The following is a 22067-nucleotide window of genomic DNA, read 5'->3' as shown; positions in this document are numbered from 1 at the left end:
CATTCTACAGTTGAGAGGAATGAAAATGGTTCAAATCAGGAAGAAAGTATGAGTGGGGTCTGGTGGTCAAAAGAATTAGGAGTAGTTGGCCTAAGGGGCCAAAGAACCAAGCTTCTGCTTAAAGTCCTGTTATGATCATACCTTCTCCGGGTCCCCTAGAAAAAAGCGAGAGCTACACTGGTCTGCCCCAGCACACATCACCTTATCTTACAAACACCAAAACTAACAGTTGCCTGTTTATTGTTTTTCAAAACAAAATTTAAAAAACCCAGAACATATTCAAAATTCCATTGTGGCAGAAAGCTGAGCTTATACGGCTGAAGCGGGCTGTCTCCCAGGTTGTTTCATGGAGCATCAGGTGCATTGGTGGGGGCCGGGAGCACGGGGGGCAACGGGGACAGGGAATGGGCTGTTGCCCCTGCAGGGCTGGATAATCCCTTTGCACCAGAGTGGGCATCAGAAGAGCTGCAAGCCAGTTTTGAGTCCATGCATCTGGCCCTGGTTCCAGAGAAGGCCCTCCAAGTTGCTGCTGCTGTTGCTACTGTTGCTGCAATTGTCACTGCCCATGCCACAGCTCAAACCAAGGGTGCTGTGGAGAGAGGGGAGAAGGGTCAGTCAGGGAAAGAGGCAGCTTTAGGCTCTGGAAGGGTTAAGGGTGCTTGATTGATGTATGTCTATGGAAAGGGCCCACCCTCCTGCCTGGTTTTATGAAGACTATGGAGGCAATCTAGGAAACTCCTTCAGATGGGCCCCAGGGGTAGTTCTGCCTTCCCCTCAATTGACAGGGGGAGGGAAGGAGCACAACTTTTCGAATGAAACTTTATTCAGAGCCTTAGTAAAAAACCAGATTAAAGCAGAACTATTTGGGTTGAGGCAGGAGGGAAGGCCCGTACCACCCCACCCCAGGAAGATATTGAGAGTGGCCACCTTAACAGGTCTTTTTCTAAGGCCCTAGATGTTGGGGCCCCAGAGGACCTGGGCTGGATCCCTCCCACCCCCAACAGCTGGTTAAGGGGTCCAAGGCCTGGACTGGGCTACTGGACTAGGCCCAGATCCCATCCCAGGATTGCAAGGTTGCTCTAAGGAGAGGACTGCCCTTCCCCTCCCTGGCGCTGCTCAGAATACTCTTGCTTCCCCTGCTTCCTGCACGTCCTTCCAGGTAGATGAGGGTGACAGCTGAGAGCAAAGCCATCATCCTTCCCCTCAGGCAGATCCATGGTTACACTACTGCAGCTGAAAAAACCCTTAGAGATGATCTAGTCCCATTCCCTCCCATCACCCACCATCTTACAGACAAGGGAACTGAGGCCCAGAGATGAAAAGGGACTTGCTCCCGGCCACACAGCCAAGTCAGGGGTGGAGCTGAGACAAGGAGCAGGGATGGGCATGCCTGCTCCAGCAGAGGAAGCCTCCCTACTGCAGGGGGTGTGGGAACTGGACCGAATCAGCTTCCTTCTGGAATTAACAGCTCCACCTGCCCACACTTGATACCCTGATGCTCATCAAGCCAGCCTTACCCAAGGGGAGAGGAGGTCTCTCAGACATGTGGGCCCTACTCCCAACTACAGACCACCTGGTTTCCCCAGCTGCCTCGTCTCCTCTCCAAGGGCCTGCTGCCCCTGGCCTGCTGTTGGGGCCCCCTGGGTTCTATATCTCTCTCCTTGAAAGTCCAGAGGAAGAGGGGCTCATCTCCCAGGGAGTGGGCAGGCAGCACAGGGATACACTCTCCGTTTCAGGGCCCCACAGAGGTCTCTCTCTGGTACTCACAGGATTCTCCCGGTCACAATGGCCCCGCATTCCGGAATGTACAGGCCCTCTGGACGGGCTCCTTTGTGTTACCAGCAGAGCCCCTCAGCAAGGGCTGCTTGGTTTCTGGCTCCCTGATGACCCAAGGGCTCCCACGCCTGTGATCCAGAGGCGAGTTTCGAGGGAGAGCATGGAGCCCTGCGCAGGCCTTGCTACCAAGATGCCTGGACAGTGCGGGGAGGCCTACTGATTACTCTGTGCACCTTTGGACAAATCCCATCCCCTTTCTGGGCCTCAGTTTTCTCCTTAGGGAACATGAGGAAGTTGGATTACAGCACCCGTTCTTGACCTTTTGGGAGTGGTGGACCCTTTAGAGAATCCAAGGAAAGCTATGGAACTCTCTCCTCCAAAAATGTGTGTACACATATACATACACACTCTCTCTGTCTCTGTCTCACACACAAACTGGATGCAGTCTGAGACGGGTGCCAAGCCAGATCTGTGTGGCTACCTCAATGCCCACCCCCACAACTAGGGACTGGGAGTCCTGGCAAGGGCCCAGCCAGGGACCGGAGCTTACACATCACTCATTTAGGCCCTGACTAGGGGAAGCTACCTCCCCCACCCATCCTACTTTGTGTCCTTCCCTTCCTCCCTCCCTCCCTCCCTCCTGCAGGAGGCGGAGAAAGGGGTAAGAAATTCTGCGGCCATTGGCACTCACCCAATCTTGCATGTTGGGGGTTCCAGCCGCTGTTCTAGCACAGGCTGGTCCAAAAGATACATGGTGTCATAATTCTCCAGCATAAGCTCTGCTGGGTCCTCAGTCTGACCTGGCATTAGGCCTAAGGGGAAGGTATCCCATCGTATATCTTCTGTGGAGCAAAGGGATGAGGCAAGAGTGGGCTGATTAGCTAGTTCTCAAACTGGTATACAGGCCTACTTACAAGGTCTACCTGCCCACCTCAATTAGCCTGCTCAGCATGGGATTTCTGTGCAAGTCCAGCCTCATTCCTGTCTGCATTATTTCTCATGAGCTCCTCTCTTCACACTCTCCACCCCTTCCATACTCCCTTATTCACTCTTTATTGCCCTCCTTCCCTTCCATGTGTTCACACACACCCACACTTGCCACCACAACCCACCCCCAAGTCCACACATGCCATGCACACAACTACAAACATATTTGTTCCTCTTGGCTCTTCTCCCACTTCCCCAGACATATCCTCAACATAAATACAGACAAGCACATCTTCTTCAGACCTGGCTGTATCACTGCCTCAGCATTTCACCTGCTCTGCTATTTCTGCACACACATGTATCCTGGAGAGTATGGATGCCCCAGAATTCCCACACCTCATCCCCAAACCCAGATACCTCAGAGTATCTGAATGACCTAGATTTCCTGCATGTCTACACACAACCCCCACTCCCAACGTGTTTGAATGCCACATCATTTCTTCGTGGCCTTGCCTTGAGAGGTATACACACACACACACACGCACATACCACTTCAGGGTGGACTCTCTGTCAGAGGTATTATACTCCCCCTGCCCCCTGCAAGGTCTTATTGCCCCCAGATGTAAACACAAAAAACATCCCTTATCTAGGGAAGGACCATCTTACTGCATATCCCACTCCCCACTGCCACCTAAGTATATACACATAAACACACAGACTGAACCCACCATTCAATGAATGTTCCCAGTTTCACTCCCTGCCTCCTATACCTCTCATTCATAGGCATACAGGAACGTATGGGAAATCTTAATGTCCCTGTACATGTGTAAGCCCACACAGAAGCAGCAATTTAAAAAGGGAGAAGAAAAGACTTTAATATCCTAGCCCTTCCACTTTCATAAACTACTCTCCCACACCCCTCCCCACAGATATTCCACTTTAGAATAAACCGTATCAGGCACTCCCACTCCGTCTGTCCAATCCCTTAATACCCTCTACATAGTATTATAGTAAACCCTCATTCCCATCCTTATACCAGTGCATCCAATGTTTTCAAGTGAAGCTTTCATGAGCTTCTCCAAGTAGATCCAGTTTCTGGCCTTCTCCATCTCCCTGGTACCCAAAAAATTCTCCTTGTCATAACGCCCCTGGCATTCTGGAAAGTCCCTGGACTAGCTTTTCATGTTACCCATAGAACCACCCACCCCGACTCTTTTAGAGGAAGAACTTGTGCCTGTCTTAATGCCCTGTGTTGCCCTATAAAGATACCTTCATACACAGGGACCACGTCCCCCATGTCTGTCACTGACCTGACCATCCTCCCCCCACCATCACTAACATTCCCAACCCTGTCTACATCACAGCCCCTGCCTCTCTGGCCTGACATCTGTGTACATGTCCCTCAGTGACAACAGAGACACACATGGGCTAATTCTGGATGGCTGTCTCACTGCCTGTTCTCACACTTTTCCATATACTCCCACCTCTTATTGTTGCTACTTCTCCTCCTCAGAGATACCTCCTGGCTCCCAGGGTCCCAGTGACCCTGCCTCTTCTTCCAAAAACCTAACATGACCCTGTGTGCATCTATGCACAGATGCATAGTGTCCACTTCACAATGACTGCTTTCACAGCCCCTACTCTCTCATACACACATACAATTCTGCCTATGTCAATGCCCCTCCCATTCAATATTTACAAAGACCCCAAACACAGCCCTCCTTGCCCTAAGAGACTTCTCTGCCACCAGGCTTTGGTTATGTCGAGCACGTACAGGACCACACACAGACATAAAGGTGCTCCCTCACACCTAGCACTCAGTGCCTTTATGCCCCAGCCCTTCCACACACATGTCCACACAAGGGCAAAGGCTGTACCTTTCCCCCTAAGTTCCTTTGCTACCTTCCCTCTCTCTATTGTTCCCTACCAGTCCCACCCTACACCATACCCAATCCCAGCTGTTTTCCTTCCCTCTTTCAGGTTTCATCATACTGGCTGTGCCCTATATCTACCCCTGCCTCCAGTGTATACACATACACACATGCCACGCCCCCCGACACATACACCAAACTCTTCATTCCTTCCTATCTCCCTGCCCTAAGGTTCCTGTTCCCTAACGTAAACAGAGGCACTCAAAACACATCCCTCAGGAGGAGATTTGTGTACCCCCACTTTCCTATCACCTCATCTTCTCTTTCCCCCTCCAGGCTTTGTCTCACTAACTTACATACTCACCTAGAAACCACACCACTCCTTAATTTTCACTTTTCTGACCTCCCTTGACTTCCTCTAACTTAATACCCCTGGTTTCCCTCTTTCTCATATACACAGCAAAATCCTGTCTCATCACCACTCAGCCTCCATGTATACATACACACTCACATATACATAGAAAGCATTATTTGTCTCCCTGCTCCTGATCACTGCATGCAAGAAAACACATGCAGAATCACATATATCCACCCACCTCCTGCTTTCTCCTCTGCATTTTGCTGCTCGGTGCCCACACCTACACCATCCCCTGTGGGGCACTCTGCATGAAGCAGCCAGTAGCAAGACAGCTGTTAGGGCCCTGAAGCTTACACACTCTGTCTTAAGGGGGAGGAAAGCCAGGTGTCATCTACACATCAGGTTGCCTCCCAGGCTTGCCTCACACTGGCCACCTTCTGTTACTTTCCATCTCTTCTCTAGAGTGGAGGGAAGCCTCAAGAACCAGCCAGAGAGGGAAGATTGGTGTGATGGAAAGTGGGTATCAGGCTTCTTACCAGAGCTAACTTGCCATGGAGAGCCCTGCAAAGCTCCTCTTTTCTGGGCCAGGAGCCTGGCATTCTCAGCAGTGGGAGACTCCTCTCCAGTAGAGAAAGGCCCCACCTCCATTCTGTCTTCCTCCTCCTCCTCCTCTTGCTCCTCCTCCTCATCTTCAGCATCTTCATCTTCCTCCTCCCACTTCTGGTCATCATTTTCTTCCTCCTCCTCCTCCTCCACCTGATCTTCCAGATCTTTCTCCTCCTTTTCACCTTTCTTGAGATCATTAAGGCTACCCTGCTCCTCCTGCTGCTGGGGTTCTCCTTCAATTCCAAAGGAACCAGCTGGTTTGAGGCTCCAATACAGGCTGTCCAGTGTGTAAGGAGACTTCCCAATGGGGGAGGCCTCTGAGCCCTCCTGCACTAGGGTGTTCTCTCCAGTCTGGGTATAAATGGAACAGATGCGCAGCAGTCTCTCCTGCTCCTCGTCTGGCAGGACCTGTCCCATGGCTTTGAAGACACTGAGCAAAGGGAAGGATGGGGTAAGAAAGATTCAAAATCTCAACTCACTTCATACCCCAATACTCCATGGTTTGAACTTGGTCTCTGAGTTTCCAGACCTGCCTCTGCAAGGCAGTGCAGAAGAGCAAACAGAAATGGGACCAGCGCCCCTGAACAAGCTCTGTGATTCATCTCTGTGGCTCACTTCTATTCTCAGTAAAAATAAGGATAATAATGGCACTTGACTTATATATAGGGTTGTTGGGAAGAGTTTAAAGATAGCTCACATAGAATGCCTGGCACAGTGCCTGGCACATAGTGAGTGGGCACGCAATAAATGATAGCTATTCGTCTATACTAAATGCTATGTAAACACACAAACTAGCCAACAGGCCAACAGGACTGGACATGAGAATGGCAGATCCCTCTCTTCCCCTGGCCTAGCTGAGCAATTTGTCCTGAGCTCCAAAGATATGCCTGGAAGTGTGTTGGGCTCCTTCTGCATGGAACACAAAATGTGATCCCTTTCCAGGAGCAATTATAGCCCAGCCTGAATGGAGGAAAAGAAAAAAAAAATAGCAGTTGACAAGACAAAGCAAGATGTGGGAGGGAAGCCAGATGAGCCCTGTGGACCTTGGGCACTACAGGAGCTGGGGAGAGGCAGAGTACAAGGAGGGCAGGAGAGATCAAGGGAGGGCTTTGTGCAGAGACAAGAGTGAGCACACTATACTGTATACATGTGGTGGGAGTAGCCTGGCTCCAGGGGAAGGGCTGTTCTGGGGAGCTGCGGGAGGAAGAGAAGGCTGCAAAGGTTAAGTTGCACTGGGCAGAGGGGGTCACCTGACTCTAAGCACAGGTGATGGCTGCATTTCTGAAGATCGCCATGGTGCCCATGTGGAGGATGGCCTGGATGGGGTAGCCTGGAGGCAGGGAGACCAGGGAGCCCGTGAGGGTTGACCTAGGGCACTGACAGTGGAGATGAGGGGCAGAGAAGCTGTGAAAGACAGAGAGCAGGGCTTGATGACCGGATGGTAGGGGTCAGGAAGACGGGAATTAAAGATGACAGTGTGCATGCAAAGGATGGCACTAACAGCAAAACTGGCAACAGACACAGAGCCAATAGGAAGGAGAGCTCCTAGGGAGGAAGAGGGTGTACACCCTTTGCAGACTCTCATATAAAAACAGGCATCTGGTCACTGATAGAGGCATGGGTGGAGTGGACCAATAGTTTCCTTCTAGGTGTACTGAGTTGTGAACTGAACTGTGAGTCATTCATGAAGACTGCCATATGCTCAGCGGGCTATCTGGCCACATATGGTCTCTGGTCACTGGGGGTAGGGCTGGGGGCTAGTGACTCTATTGGGAAACCCCTTCTGCAGGGCTAATTTCATATTCCAAGAGGACACTGGCTCAAATTGAACTGATATTGGCTGACTGGGGGAAGCTAAGTTTCCAAACTTTTTGGAGGAAAAGCCAGAGAGAAGCTCTTCCCTCTCACTGTGGTCCCTTAATATGATTAATAATATTCCCAGGCACTTGATATTGGCAAGATCCTGTATCACCACTGTTTATTATTACGCACCTGCAATCTCAAGCTGTCTAGTGTAACCACTGAGGTATAGCGGTGATACGAATCATAAAATGCATCTCTCCTCGGGTTTGTCTGGTCACAGGTCAGGTTGTGGAAACAATGTGGACTTTGGACTCACAAAACTTGGGCCCAAATCCCTGTCCCACCAGCAACAAACTGTGACTTTTGGATAAATCACTTCACTCCTTGGCGCTTCAATGTCTTTCTTATTAAATAAGGATAGAATACTTCCACCTCCAAAGGCTGTTGTGTCAAATAAAATTACTTCTACAAAAAGCACAGCACCATGCCTGAGAGTTAACTGCCAGTGGTATCTTTTATTTTTTCTTCTGGAGAAAACAAAGCCAGGTTTTCTATGTGCCTAATAATACATGCTTTTCACAATCATGCAATCTAATGGAACATTATAGAAAGCACAGGAGTAAGGATAGGATATCTGGGATTCTGCCTCTAGCTGACTTGCAGACTTCCACTGACTTATAGCATTATACCTAGGATGATCCTCTGTCTCAATCTGTGTAATGGGGGTGATTAGGACTCTAGATTCACTGATTATCTGGGAAAAGCAGAATCTGTGCACAAGGAGTCATACCCCAGTAAGCCGCTATTACTGCTGGTATGTGTCGCATCCCTCTGGTATGCTTGGATTGGGAGATCTCTGTGGTGCAGACTCCTCCAAGACCAGCAGCTTCCACTCTGCAGGCACTTAGGATTGGAAAATACCTTGAAGGCCACCTATCCGAACCTCTCCATGCTGCTCTTTTCACTCCCTCCCCCCATTACATTCACATGCCATGGTCTTTCTAGACTTCGAAACTTCGTTTATTCTCCTGGAATCGCTCAAATGCCCTGTCATGCTTTCCTGACCCCTCCAAGTCTTTTTGGTTCTCCTCCCAGTTTCCCATCCATCCGTATCACTTCCAGTCTAGAGCATACACATCTGGAGATTTGGCTGTTTGGTTCAGTTCCATCTGCTGGAGGTCTTGCCCTGGCTTACTTTCTCTACAAAGCTAAATTTTTTTCCCCTTATAAACTACTACCATGCCCCAATGCCATCAGGGTTCAAGAATGACTTTCTGACTCTATGGAGGGATCAGGGGACTAAGAGGGTCTTGGCATCTAGACTCCCACTTCATTCAGTCTCCAAGCACAAATTTAGCTCCCACCAAAGAGCACTGCTGGCAATGAGATAGCAGAGTATACTTTATTTAGTTCAACAGTGTTTACTGAGATCTGTTTAGGGCCTGGATTTGTGTGGTGGTTTATAGCACAGATGGCTAATATAGAGCCCTTACCTTTGAAAAGCTTAAGTCTGACAGAGGGAAGGAGACACTATGGGAAGTAGACATGGCAACACAAAATCTCAGATTTGGGAAATGCTTGAGTCAACATAACAGCATAGATAGTGATACCACCAACTGAGCCAGGGAGCAAAAGAGGAAGATCACTTTGGGACTGGGGTTGACAATAAGATGACCAATTCTCTTTTGGGCACAGTAAAGTATCTGTGGGCCATCCACAGGGAGATGTCTGACATAGGAGTCAAATATAGGAGGCTGAATCTTAGGGGAGAGGCCTGGGATAGATAAAGAGATTTGGGCCTTGGCACTTTATAGGAACTGGAAAAAAAGCACAGGCATTTCAAGGAGAGAGTGGTAAACAGCCATTAATGCAGCAGACACAGCAACGAACAAGGGCTCACTGGATTTGGTAATTAGGAGGTCAAAGCAGTTTTGTGGGTAAATGCCAAATTGCAGTAGGTTGAGGAATAAGAAGGTAGTGAAGAAATCAAGGTTGTTGGGCGCAGACTACTCTTTTGAGATATTTTGATGGTGGTGGTGGTGGGGAGAGGATTGATATACTGCTCATTACCCAACACAGGGATGCAGGGTCAAAGGAGATTTTGCTTATGTTCTTGTTGTTTTAAGATGAAAAAGAAAACTGAGGCACATTCGTAAGTTGAAGAACAAGAGTCAGCAGAGCAAGTGAGAGGCAGGGTTGAGGCCCCAGTGAGCCACCCCAGCAGAGGTGGCTCCAGAGCACAGGTGGAGGAGCAGGCTTTGAGGTGGGGCAAGTCCACCTCATCCTGAGACTGGCGAGATGGCTGAGTGTTGCCGCAGATCAGTTCACGGGGGCTGGACCTCAGGTCGAGGGGGCCCTGCTGGATGCTCAAGAAAGCTAGGGTGAAATGGGAGTGGGGGGGGGGGGGCTTGAGGTGAGTGGTAAGGGCTTAGGAAAGTCAGGAAACAGGAGACAAAGTGGGCAGAAAACAAGTAAAAAGTTCAGACAAGCAGAACTGAGGCCTGGCCTGAGATTAAAAATCATACCTCTGTAGTGGCAGTAATCCGCAGTGCTATGTGGTTTTCTCCAGCAGAGCTCTGCTACCTGGGCTAAGGAGTGGGGTAAGCAGAGTGGGGAGGATCAATCCCAGCTAAGGGGTTTACAAGTCAGAAACGCCAAAGGATGGGCAGAGCTGAGGGTCCTGACACTGAGTGGTTGAAGTGATCAACCACGACAGGACGGAGGGGAAGCAAAGTTAAGGGAGACGGGAAATGGAGAGATGGAGGTCTGGATGCAGGCAAAGAGCTAACATCATAGGACACAAGGGTGAGAAATGGAAGGACAAGAGATTACGGTCACTGAGTGGAATGCTGGGATGTCAGGTTTCAGAGGTAGAGCAGCTCTGAGTGATGGAAATGGGTTGCAGAGTGTAGTGGAAAATGAAAGTCACTGGAGTTGAGGAGGTGAAGAGTATCAGATGGATCACTCAAATGAAACAGATATTGCTCCAGAAAGCAGGAAGAGAATTGCATGTTAAGGGCTTCCACGAGTATGAGGGAAGTGGCTCGGGGTCAGAATATGACAGAGGAAAGGAAAGGGAGACAACCACAGGTATTTACAGGAACCAGTGCAATATTCAGTTTGACTACAGCACCCAGGGTAGATTGGGTAAAGGGGAATCACAGGAGGCATGGTTACCATGATAGGTTGTGGCAGAATCAGAAAGATTTTTGAATGTCAGGCCAAAAAGCCTAGGCTGCATCAGAATGGCAAGAGGAAGTCACGAAAGGTTGGTGAGCACCTAGGAGAGGTACACTTTGGGAAGATAACAAAGGAGACAGTACTGGGCTCAGAGTCAGAAGACTGGGTTCAATAATAAACAGCAGCTACCATTTATTGTGCACTTACTTTGTACAGGCCACTGTGCTAAGCACTCTGGGGTGGGAGGGAATTGTCTCATTCATTCTCATACTGGACTCAGTTCTCCCATCTGTTAGTAGGAGGGGAATGGGACTCAGAGTCCTTACAAAGGCCCAACTCTACCATTCTAGGGCTGTGTGGCCCTGAGGCCTGTGGACCCTCACCCTCTTACCAGATGGAATTCAAGGGACTTACAGCTGAAGGAGTTGGGAGCTGGCCCAGCAAGGTGAGCCCAAGCAGGACTCAACCACCCGGGGCCAGTCAAGGGAGGCAGAGCAGTTGAACAGCCTCCAGCTCCTTCTCGCTTCCCACTGGCTTGCAGAAAATCGGCGGGCATTCCGTCCTGAGAGAGAAGAGAGGGTCTGAGGAGAAAGAATCGATAAGCCTCCCACCCAACCTTGTACCTTTAAAAGCTTGGCTCTGTCCCTCCCCACTCCTCCAGACTCCCCACTCTATACCTCCCATTTGCTCAAGCATTTAGGCCCTTTTATCCCAGACCAGTTTACTTGGCTCAGAGGAAAAAAAAAAAAAAGAAAAAGAAAACATAGAAGATTTGTCCACTGCTGCTGCGGGGTCCTCCTGGGCAAGCCTAAATCTTTAACAAGGGACATGTCTGCCTGGTGCTATTCAGCTGAGAGCTGAGGACAGTGGCAGATGCTCCTGCCTGGGCTGTGTTAGGCCCTGAGGCTAGGGCTAGTCTCCCTCACCAGTCTTGGTGTTAGCCACAATCAGTTCAATGGTCCATCTGAGGATGTAGGTGGGCCGGATCCCACTGTCCCCCAAGGCTGGCAGCTCGGAGAGCATCCTCTCCAGCAGGGCCTGCGTGAAGGTCTGGGAGTGCAGGCCCCTGAGCAGAGGCTGCCAGAATTGAGAGAACGGCTTTGGCACCAGGATGTCATTCAGGTCCACGTTTTCTGGTTTGTGAGGGATACAGGTTGATGGAAAAGGGGAGGCAGGGGCCCATGGGAGACAAGGATTGAGGAAAGAGAAAAAGAGAGGGAGGAAAGAAGAAAAGGAAAGGGGGACAGAAGGTGGGGAGGAAGGGGAAGAGAGAGAGGGAGAAGGAGGGGGCCCACCAACAACAGAGTTGCCACCACAGAACAGAAAGAGAAGAGCAGAACAGCGAGGAGAGAAACCAGTTAGTATCTGACAACCAAATGACTCAAAACAAAGTATTTAAAAAAAAAAAAAAAGCTCTGGTTCTAGCTTCAGCTTTGTCAATAACTCACTGTGTAACTTTGGGTCAGTACCTTCCCCTCTCTGGACCTCAGTCTGCCCATCTGTAACATGAGGATGTTGAACTAGATGACCTCACAAGGCCCTTCCAGTTCTGCTGTTCTGGCTTTCTAGTAAGTGGCTAAATCACAATTAATATAGCACAATAATGGCATTAAGACACCCCCACACCCCAGCCCACCCCAGCCCACCCAATTCCAGGCCACCTGAGAATAGCCCAGCAACTGAGTAACAGTGGGGCTACCTGTTCTGCTCAGCTGAGACAGGCTTCCAGAGGCTATGGAACGGCAGGAAACAGCCCTTGCCTCCCAGTCCTGGGCCACCCACCTCACCCCTGCTGTTCTTGCCCAGGAAACACAGTACTCTAAGACTGAAGTGAGTCCCCAGGACCATACCTTCATAGTCTATCTGCAAAGCTGCCAACTGCTCAAATGTGGGGATGAGAAAGCCATCATCCAGAAAAGCATCCAACACAGCCTCCCTGGAGCAAGAGGACACTTAATTAAGCCAACTGAGCAGACAGAAGACCCTCTTCTACTCCCTTACCCACTCCCAAGGCAGCTTATGCCTCTGGTTCAAGGGAGCAAAGCAGCATGGGAAACGAAGGCAGCTGACAATCAGATCTCAGGCCTCAGCCTTCTCAGGCAGAGGCTGGGCCAGAGACTGGGATCAGTGGGTTTTGAACAAGCATTTACCAAGCACATGCTGATCTAAGGCCCACAATGAGGGTGGTAGTGGCTGAACAAGCCTGAAAGCACAGATGGAGAAAGGTCCCAGGCCCACAGAGGAGGTAATGCCTAGGGTCACGGGGTCAAGGGCTTTTAGACTTTAGCTACTACTCAGTCTTTTTGCTTGACAGTCCTCCAGTCTCTTACCCCTCCCCTTCTCCCTAGTTACCCTCTTTCAAATCCTAGAAGCAGAAACTTTGGGGACTCAACTGCTGGAGCAAATATAATCCTTATTCCTAGGGACCCCAAGAACCCAGGACTAAGTTACAGGGGTTGAAAGCATAGGCTATTAGGATAATCCCTCATCCCATGTAGCTCAAACTGAAACCAACAACAGCCAGTGGGTCTTCTCCAGATCTAGCATTTCCCCTCGAGAGGTTCCCCTAGCTGACTAGGCCTAGTGGGGGAACATGAGTTCCCAAGGTATCTCAACGGCCAGAGGCACTGTCAGATCATGCCTTCATGCTTAGATCCCTCCCTCCACCAGGTTTGAGGTGGAAAGAGTTGTCCTTCATCCATCTCCCATCTCCTCAGGTCAGTATCCAGGAAGAGCACTTAAAGCAGCCAGCTGCCTGCTCGGCACAACCGGGCAGACACTACTGTACAGAGGTACAGGGACAGTTATCCCAGCTGCTGAGGTGGCCTTTGCTGAAGGTTGAGAAGATGCCTAGGATGGGCAGACACTGATAAAAACATTTTTGGAATTAGTAGTATCCTGGGAATGAAGAAGACTGAAGGGGCAATCCCAACCTGCACTGTAGGCTCCCACCCAGGCCCACCCCGTCACCTATATGACCTTCCTAATACTCTCTACTCCATCCCAGATTCCTTCCAACCTCTCCCTAGTTTAGAAGGTCTAACAATGCCTCCATAGGTTCTTAGTGGAAGGTTCCTCAAAGCCCTTTCCAGCTGAATTTAGGTACCAAGACCCAAGAGCTAGGGAGGAGAGGAAAGGATAGATATTGCCTGCACTAGATTGAACGGAGCACTATTTGGAGGGTGGGGGACAGGAAGAAGGCTGATGGCCACACTAAGCATGGAGGGACTTACTCTTTTTAATTTTTTTTTAAGATTTTATTTATTTATTTGAGAGAGAGAGATGGCAAGAGATGGAACACAAGCAGGGGGAGTGAGAGAGGGAGAAGCAGGCTTCCTGCCGAGCAAGGAGCCCGATTCAGGGCTTGATCCCAGGACCCTGGGATCATGACCTGAGCCAAAGGCAGACGCTTAACGACTGAGCCATCCAGGCGCCCTGGGAGGACCTTACTCTTTCAAAGAGTCAGACCCTGGGAAAGCTTCTCCTTTGTTCCCCCAACCACAACCATTCAAGGGACACGACTACTCCCCACTTGCAGTTCAAAAGAACAGCAGTACTCCCCATTATCTTTTACCTCAAACTTGGACAAAGGCTAGACAGTGAAGTGGTAAGGATGAAGGGCTTTTCCTACTTGCCCAGAGCGCTCCATACCACTGGACAGAGAGGAACAAAGTTGGCCAGGGGACTGATAACCGCAGACATTCGTGTCTCTGGCCATTTTAGCGATTCAGAGTAAGCAATCACCACTTGGTAGCTGGCAGGGCCAGGGGAAGAGGGTCATGCAGAATTTGGGTCACCCCGCAGGGGATCAGGATTATCCTTAAGATTTCCTTACAGCAGAGGTGGACAAGCTGGGATATGGAAGCCTAGTTCAGTAAGGCTGCTAGAGTAGACAGCCCCTGATTACCTAGTTACACACCTGTTCTCACATGTAATGCCCTTGAGCTCTGCCAGGATGCATTCTACAGGTGGAGACAGGTTGTTCCATGCCTTAACAGCCTGAGGTAAATGCCTAAATTTCTCCAGCACCTGCCAGCAAAGAAGTTACCATCAGAACCCTGATTTAGCCAAGCAACCCATCTCCCAATCTTTAAGGATTCCTTCCCATAGGACCTCTCAGCACCTCCCTCCATGGCATAAGCAGGGCATGCAGGGGTGGGATCACAACTCCCCTACTGGCCCCACATTTTAAAATATCCTGACCTTCAAATGCCAGACTTTCTTTTCTTCCTCCTCCCTCCCCACCTTGAATTCCCCGTGGCTCCCAATCACCAAATACTCCAATAATGAGATGTCCAGTGAGGGCATTTTGTTGGAATTGGGCCAGAGACCCTTGGGCCCAGGAATGAGGGGAAGCAATGGGTTATGGAAGAAAGGGAATCAGGAGACCGAGATTCTAATTCTGGTTCTATCACTAATTGCGTATGTGACCTGGGGCTAGTCCCTTCACTCATCTGTGGTTTCAATTTATTTCTTCATCTGTAAAATGGAAGAGTTAAGCTGAATGGTTTCTAGGCTACCTCCCTTCCTGCTAAAATAGCATCTCTCAAGCTCACCTGATCTAGGAAAGTTCCTGGGTGCCCTCTGCTTATCAGCTGCAGTATTGCAGGACTATGCAACCACCTATGACCAGTTGTTCCCTACCACCCAGTGGGGCAGATTATCCACAGACTTCCATCATCTGCTCTCTTCCATCGGTGTAGAGGATCAGCCAACTGGATTCTCCTTCTCGTCTCCTTTCTAGATGCCCCCTCTCTTTCCGAGAAGCTCCCTCAAGCTCTGCCACTTTTCCTTCAAATTCCTTCTCAGGAAGCTGGCAAGAGGGAAGAAATGGCTGGGGCAAGTGAAAACACACAAAGTCAAGGGCGCTTTCTTACCTTAAACTGCTCCTCTTCGTATAATACCAGCAGTTCTCGGGCTCTTTCTGAAAACAGAATATGGAAACAGATAGGGCAGCCCAGCCCTTTGCTCCTCATGGGATTCTGAGCCCCTCTCATTTCTTGAGTTATACATTGGGAACTAGAATTCTTGCCTCTCCTACTTCACAGGGCTCAAGGGAAATGGTTTGTGACAGTAACTGTTTTAAGCTAAAACTCACCACAACCCCAGAGGAAACGCTGAGCCAGGGAAATAACCAGTGTTAACCCTAAGTCTGAGTCTTCCAGACTCATGGGCCCCTCTACGTTCCCCTCCCACCCAAGGACACCTACCATATAGCTCTTTATGTCTCAGAGCCTTTTTCAAATGTGAATCAACCTCTTTGTTGCCTTCACTGTCTCCATCAACCCTGATATCCAGTTCTGCACCTTTCCCTTTATCCTTAGGCTCTGGTCTCTGTTCTGTGACGTCATCAACAACAATATTTTTATCTTCCTCTGGGTCTTCTTCATCTGTCTCTTCCCTATCATCCTCCAGCTCCCAGGTCTCTCTCAGGCTATTCTCCAGTTGGCGGCACCAGTAGGTCTTTTGGAGCCAATCCAGAACAAAATAACAGCCTAAAGGAGGGGAGGAAGGAAGGCAGTGTCATAGGAGTAGCCACAGGCAAACAGCTCCTAGCAGGCCCCTAGCCTCCTCTTATAAGCATTATGGGAAGACCCCAGGGAAGAGGCTTGGCTCCAAGAAGGCACAAATCTCCAATATCTGGAAGTAGCCCCTCTTGCTCTGGGTTATCTCTCTGTTCCTTGCTTTCTTCTGCTCACCAGCACCTTTCCTAGAAGAAACTAATACCAGTATTAGAGATGGGATGCCAAAAATAACACAGAGCTGGTTAGTGAAGAATAAGGACCCAGGCCCACTAGCTAGTTACATGGCCTTGGCCAAGTCTCTTCCCTTTTCTAGATCTCAGTTTCCCCAACATGAAGGGACTAGGCTGAATCAATTGGGATGGGGTGTCTAAAGAATCCCTGGGTTCATGACACTTGATGGCTCACGCCTCTCAACCTGCCCCCCACTCACCTCTTTAGGTATGAAATTTAAGGGGATGCCAAAAAATGTAGTAACCAAGAGATCAAAACAGGATCAGAACAGTGTCCTGCCAAGCCATATTGGAGCCTGAAGCAAAAGGAGAAATCACTAATAATCCTGATTTTATTTAAAATTTTGGCATTTTGTTCATTGTGGGTTTTTCCATATCAAAATGTTACTTATCTTGATTACTGAGTTTTTGACACCCTCTTCTTTAATATTTGTGCCCAAGACAAGTGCCTCACTTGCCTCAACCTAGTTCTGGCTCTGACACCAGTAAGAGATCCTCCTTCCTCTCCCTCTCTCCACAGTGCCACCCAGTCCAGGCCCCTGGGCTTAACTATGATAGGTATACTCCCTGAAGACTCACCTCGGCGGCAGTCATTTATATGGGGCATTTTCTTGTGGGTCAACTCATGGCGAAGTTCAACAATCCAATCTGGAATGTTTACCTGATTGTGAGGGACGGGGTGAGTACAGAAATTAGAAAATATTAAAGCTGGAAGGGACCACAGAGATGAATTAGCTTGGCCTCCCCACATTTTACAGATAAAAATATTGAGGTCCTGAGGCGGTTCCAGTCTTAGAGGCAGAGCCAAGATTAGAAACAAGGTCTCCTTATTCTTTTTACTGCTCTGTGGAGGTGATCTGGAAAATCAGAAAAGATAGCTACCTCCTCCAACCACCAACCACCCTCTTCCAACAAAGATTCCTGTGAATGAGCATTAATAATCACCTCCAACCTTCCTCTGTCCTATGAGTCCCAATTCCTAGGTATCCTTTATCTTTCCTCCCTCCCTCCCACACCCTTTTTCAGGAAGCTTCTCTTGATGGCTGAGAACCTGCCTGCCTTCTGGGCTTCTACACACCTCACATACTCACTTAGGGCAGGAATGTCAGGCGTTTTCATGCTGCTTGGCTGAGCTTGTGTCCTCCCTCAGACTGTCAGCTCCCAGAAAGCAGGTGCTGTGACTGCCACTTCTTTCCTGTCCTCACCCAGTGGAGCATTCCCGTGCCTCAGCTTCAAGGGCCCACTCCCAACAAATTGGACAGGCCAAGCCACTGAAGATAGCAGCCATGAGCAAGGGAGCAAGTCTGCTTCTTTCAAGCTGGAGGCTGAGGCTCTGGGGTTCTTGCTGGGCTTGGCTGATAGTGGTAGGATGAGCTAGTCTGACTTTGTGCCCATATCACCCCATGCCCCATTTAGTGAGCCCTCCCGGGGAGAGAGAATTGAGCAAGGCCGTTTGTCATACATACCTCCTGAGCCAGGAATTTGAGAGGGAGCTTGACAAACTTTGTCTTCCTCTCTGAGATAAGATTCACAAACCTGGGGTTGGGGAAGAAATAAGTGGCATTGCCCAAGGAACTGTTTTACTCGAACCAGTGGGGCTTCAAAACACCTTGCTGAGTTACTGACACTCTGCATTTCTACAACCTTTCCACTAACTGTTCTATCCTCTTCTTATGATTGGTATCAGCCAGCACAGGGATGTCTGCCCTGTACTGAAGCCATACAGATGAAGAAGACACTGCTCTGGCCTTGAAGAGGTCAGTCTAGAATAAATAATCATGACATAATAAAACATACTGTGCTAGATCATATGTTATAAATGCTAAAACAAAAAATTACCTACATCAAATGATATGGGGAGCCCACCTAAATGATGGAGAAGGTAAGAAGAGCTAGTGAGGACCTCAAGGCACAGAAAGTAAACAGTATGAGATGAGCAGATTTTGACAGATGAGAAAATTCAGTGGCAGCCTTTTTCCTGATGTGTATGAAACAGCTAGAACCACTCTTAAATCACTTTGTTAATCAGGAACTCCCAGGCCATGTGTCCACTACAACTCAGCAACCTTTTAGTGTTCAAGGACAGAAAGGGGAAATGATGGTGCTACGTATGGATAGGAGAAGGGTTGAAAAATCCACATTAAGTCATGGCCAAGGACATCAGACCATTCAGAAAAGTTCTGGGTAAAGAGTTAAAGGGGAAGAAAAAAAATCAAATTATCAAAGCTGGAAGAGATACACTGAGATCACTTGGTATAAATCACCCCCACCCTACATTCCAGAAAGAGAAGAAAAATGGAAGAGAGAAGGCTCTCAGGAAAAAGAAAGAAAAGAGGAATGTGTGTTGACAGGGGGTACCAAAAGCTGTCAAATCAAACAATCACAGGGTGACCCGTACAGAGGGACACATGGGGCTTTTTGCTTCAGGTAGCACCTAAAGCCAAGCTTTGCTTATCAAGTGGCTACCCCCACCCCCCATCCCTCAACCCACCCCCACCCTTACCCATGTAGGTCTTACCTGACCAATGCCATGCCATAGAGCAGTCTAAGTTCATCAGGGCCCAAGCCACCAGTAACATCCATGAGCTTACAGCGTACCAGGTCAGCAGTAGAAGCCACTGCCAGGGGGAGTTCGTTGCCTAACCTAAAAAGCCACAGTCCAGCACCATCATAAAGGTCCCTTACCCTGGTCCACCCTCCACCTCAGAACATAGATCGCTGTAAATTATTCCAATTACATAACTGACTCAAGAGTGCATGACAAGACACAAATCAAAGTGGGAAGAGGGAGGATAATGTCCCTGGGATCCAATTGTATATAGGGTGTGTGTGAGAGGCCGGCTAAGGTTTACAAAGGACACCTAACTGCTAAGCAATCAACCAACAATTAAGTGTGAACACACCCCTTTCTTTCAGTCTTAAAACCTTCATTCAGCTAGAGAAGACTTCATCCTTTGCTCACAACTCAATCTTACCAATTGGACTGAGGTGCCCCATTCAAACACGGTTTTGCTAGCAAGCACCGCCTCCCCCCACCCCCCAGCCCAAATCGACTCAGAAATCCACCCTAGGCTGTTAACCTACTCCTTAAGCCCTGGCTCAGCCACATTGGTACCTTCAGCACCTTCCCCAAAACAGAAGGCTCGAAGATTTAACAAGAGGGTGGTTGAGGCACACCCCCTTCCTTTCCGCACACGGGTTTAGGACAAAAGCTTGGCTGTGACTTTCTCCCAGGCTCCTCGGAAAGGGGCAACGCCCAAACCACTCATAAGGACCTTAGGCATTCATAAGACTGCAGAATAGGGCCTTCTAAGAGGAATCCTACAAAGGAAGAGGTGAGGCGCCACCAGCACGGAAGAAGGAGGGCTGAGCCTGCAGCCTTACCTACTCCTCCACACGGTGATGCGGTTCAGGGCGTACCGCTGCAATTTATGGTCGTCACAAAACAGATACACCGTCACCTGATCCCACTCGGCCCTACTGAGCCAGGCGACCACGATGCGCTGGGCCCAAAGCGGAGGCGACCCTTTCTCTTTGACGCACTTCCCGCACCACGCACTCCACACGCGATCCATCCCCTGGTGATCTACACCTGGCCGGGGCCCGGATTCCGACCGGACACTGTGATCGACTGCAGGCCTTGTGTCGCAGCACTCCCAACAGCTTTCAGTTCAACGTGCTACCTTCACTCCAAACCGCCGCTGTGCCAGCAGCCAATGGGAGAGCGTGACCCAGACGCAAGCCCGCCTCTCTGAGTTAGCGTGGTAAATCGGAACACTAGAACTAGGGGACGACCTAACCACAAATTGGAGGCAAGGCCTCGCCAGCCGGAAGCGTTCTTTTCTTAAAGCAACCGTGCGAGCAGCAAGTGTTCAGCCTCAAGGTTCCGCTAATTTCCTGGTTGCTAACGTGCTTCTGTCCCGGACTCCAGGGAGGATGTGTGTCAACTGTGGGAGGAATTTCACTTTGCGCCCTTTGGCGAGCAGGGGAGGCATCGCGATTGTCCTGTGTACCGAGAATGCGTTTGTAAGTATGTTTTCATTGCTATGATTCAGCACCTGACCCAGAAAAACACTGTGGACACTGAAGCCAGACTACAGAGCAAATTTGGATTTAAAGTTGGATTTAAAGTTGGATTGAAAAATCTGCTGGTTTTTCACATCTGTACCGTGAGGGGCTTAAACTGGGTGATCTCTAGGTTCTCTTCCATATCTGTAAATTGTAGGATTTTACTTTTTCAGCAATCCACTGCTACGTTGTTTTCAACATCTACATGGGTATACTTAGTTTTTCTGCATAATTCTTTAGGATTCTGGAGTTGCCGTGGGGACAATTTTCTGAAGCCCTTCTGATTTTACAGGTTGGCTAGATTTTTCAGAGTTCCATACCAATCCTTCTCACAGAAGTTATTTTCCAGTCTTAACACTTGAGAAAGAACTGTTGATAGCAATCTTTTTTTTTCATTATTATGTTCAGTTAGCCAGCATATCAGTTTTTGATGTAGTGTTCAATGATTCATTAGTTACTTATAACAACACTCCTCACAACACCTGCCCTCTTTAATACCCATCACCTGGTTACCCCATCCCTCCAGCCCCCTCTCGTCTGTAACCTTCAGTTTGTTTCCGGGAGTCCAGAGTCTGTTTGTCTCCCTCTCTGATTTCTTGCCATTCAGTTTTCCCTCCCTTCTCCTGAGGTCCTCTGCACTATTCCTTATGTTCCACATATGACTGAAACCATTTTATAATTGTCTTTCTCTGCTGTTGATAGCAATCTTACCAGCATTTCTGTAACTCTTTTTCACTTTATAGCAACAAATTCCAATCCGTTTCCATATGTGCTTCTTTCTCCAGCCATTTTCCCCTAAGATGTAGTATTCTCATGACTCTTGAATGACAGTTACTCTGTCCTAACTGGCCATGCCAACCAGTAGGCCAGTTATCTGCCCCAAAGTAGATACCCTTTAAACTTCAGGATCTTGGCTGCATTCCGGCAAAGACAGGGAGATGGCTTACATGACTCCCTAAGATCTAATCCAGTCAGAGGAGGTGCCACATCTGAAGGAATCATTTGTGAACATTCTGGGGGTTTAGAGGCTAATTTTGGATAGTGCTTTTCTGTAAAGACCCCTATCCTTTCCCCTTTCATTCCGCATGAAGCTGAAGGTCTCCCTATTCCACGTGTTCCAAGAAAACTTGACCAAAGTACATAACAAGAGCACCATGTCTAATATGTGACAAATGAGGCCTGATACCTGTTGATAATTAGGGATTACTGGGTCAAAAATTGTGTTAAGTGGTGATAGCTTTGAGGAGAAACTATATTAGTTTCTTGTGGTTTCTTATGGTTGCTGTAAAAATTCCCACAAAATTTGTGGCTTAAAACAACAGAAATTTATTACCTCACAGGTCTGGAAGTCAAAAGTCTGAAATCAGTATTATTTGGCTGATATTATTTGGCTACTCTAGAGGACAGTCCATTTCTAGTGTTTTCCAGCTTCTGGTGGCTCCTGGCATTCCATGGGTTGTAGCCACATCACTAATCTTCCAGGCCAGCATCTTCAATTGTCTCTCTACTCTGTCTTCACTTCACCTTTTCTTTGTATGTATAAGATCTGCTACTTCCCTCTACTACGTGTGATCACATTCAGGGCCAATCTGGATCATCCCTGATAATCTCCCTATTTCAAGATCTTTAATGTAATTATATTTATAATTAAAAATTTAAATGTATTTTTTTTAAATTTTAAATTTAGGGGCACCTTGGTGGCTCAGTCAGTTAGGCATCTGCC

At 48.7% G+C, this 22067-nt stretch overlaps 1 protein-coding gene across 8 annotated transcripts; it reads right to left on the bottom strand.

Moving 5' to 3' along the window:
* Positions 1–216: 216 nt before the first annotated feature.
* LAS1L (LAS1 like ribosome biogenesis factor) lies at positions 217–19998 on the bottom strand. 8 transcript variants are annotated; one of them, XM_027608108.1, is made up of 16 exons: positions 19661–19998; positions 18795–18920; positions 17743–17812; positions 16856–16937; positions 15732–16016; positions 15399–15445; positions 15194–15334; positions 14441–14550; positions 12372–12457; positions 11970–12020; positions 11448–11654; positions 10936–11083; positions 5469–5968; positions 2468–2618; positions 1768–1970; positions 451–589 (listed from the first exon to the last, which is right to left on the bottom strand). In XM_027608108.1, the coding sequence occupies exons 1-15, from the start codon at positions 19849–19851 to the stop codon at positions 1781–1783; spliced, it is 2385 nt and encodes a 794-aa protein (XP_027463909.1). In that variant the 5' UTR covers positions 19852–19998; the 3' UTR covers positions 451–589; positions 1768–1780. The 8 variants fall into 8 exon arrangements, with proteins under 8 accessions (XP_027463913.1, XP_035581444.1, XP_027463916.1 ...); XM_027608109.1 differs by having other exon boundaries at positions 2468–2615; XM_027608112.1 differs by lacking the exon at positions 1768–1970 and having other exon boundaries at positions 217–589.
* Positions 19999–22067: the final 2069 nt, after the last annotated feature.

The sequence above is a fragment of the Zalophus californianus genome, chromosome X (genome assembly GCF_009762305.2).
Source record: "Zalophus californianus isolate mZalCal1 chromosome X, mZalCal1.pri.v2, whole genome shotgun sequence".
In the NCBI taxonomy this organism is placed as follows: Eukaryota; Metazoa; Chordata; class Mammalia; order Carnivora; family Otariidae; genus Zalophus; species Zalophus californianus.
Note: the sequence above shows the minus strand (reverse complement) of the source record. Positions and strands in the feature narration are given on the sequence as shown.

What these genes read in the sequence shown, in the direction of transcription:
- LAS1L (XM_027608108.1), bottom strand. Translation starts at nt 19,851, where the DNA reads ATGGATCGCGTGTGGAGTGCGTGGTGCGGGAAGTGCGTCAAAGAGAAA. An exon ending in GAAGAGAGCAGATGATGGAA is followed by an intron (nt 14,551 to 15,193) that starts GTCTGTGGATAA and finishes CTTTGCTGGCAG; the next exon opens with GTGCTGGAGAAATTTAGGCA. An exon ending in TGTGGCTAACACCAAGACTG is followed by an intron (nt 11,084 to 11,447) that starts GTGAGGGAGACT and finishes CTTCTCTCTCAG; the next exon opens with GACGGAATGCCCGCCGATTT.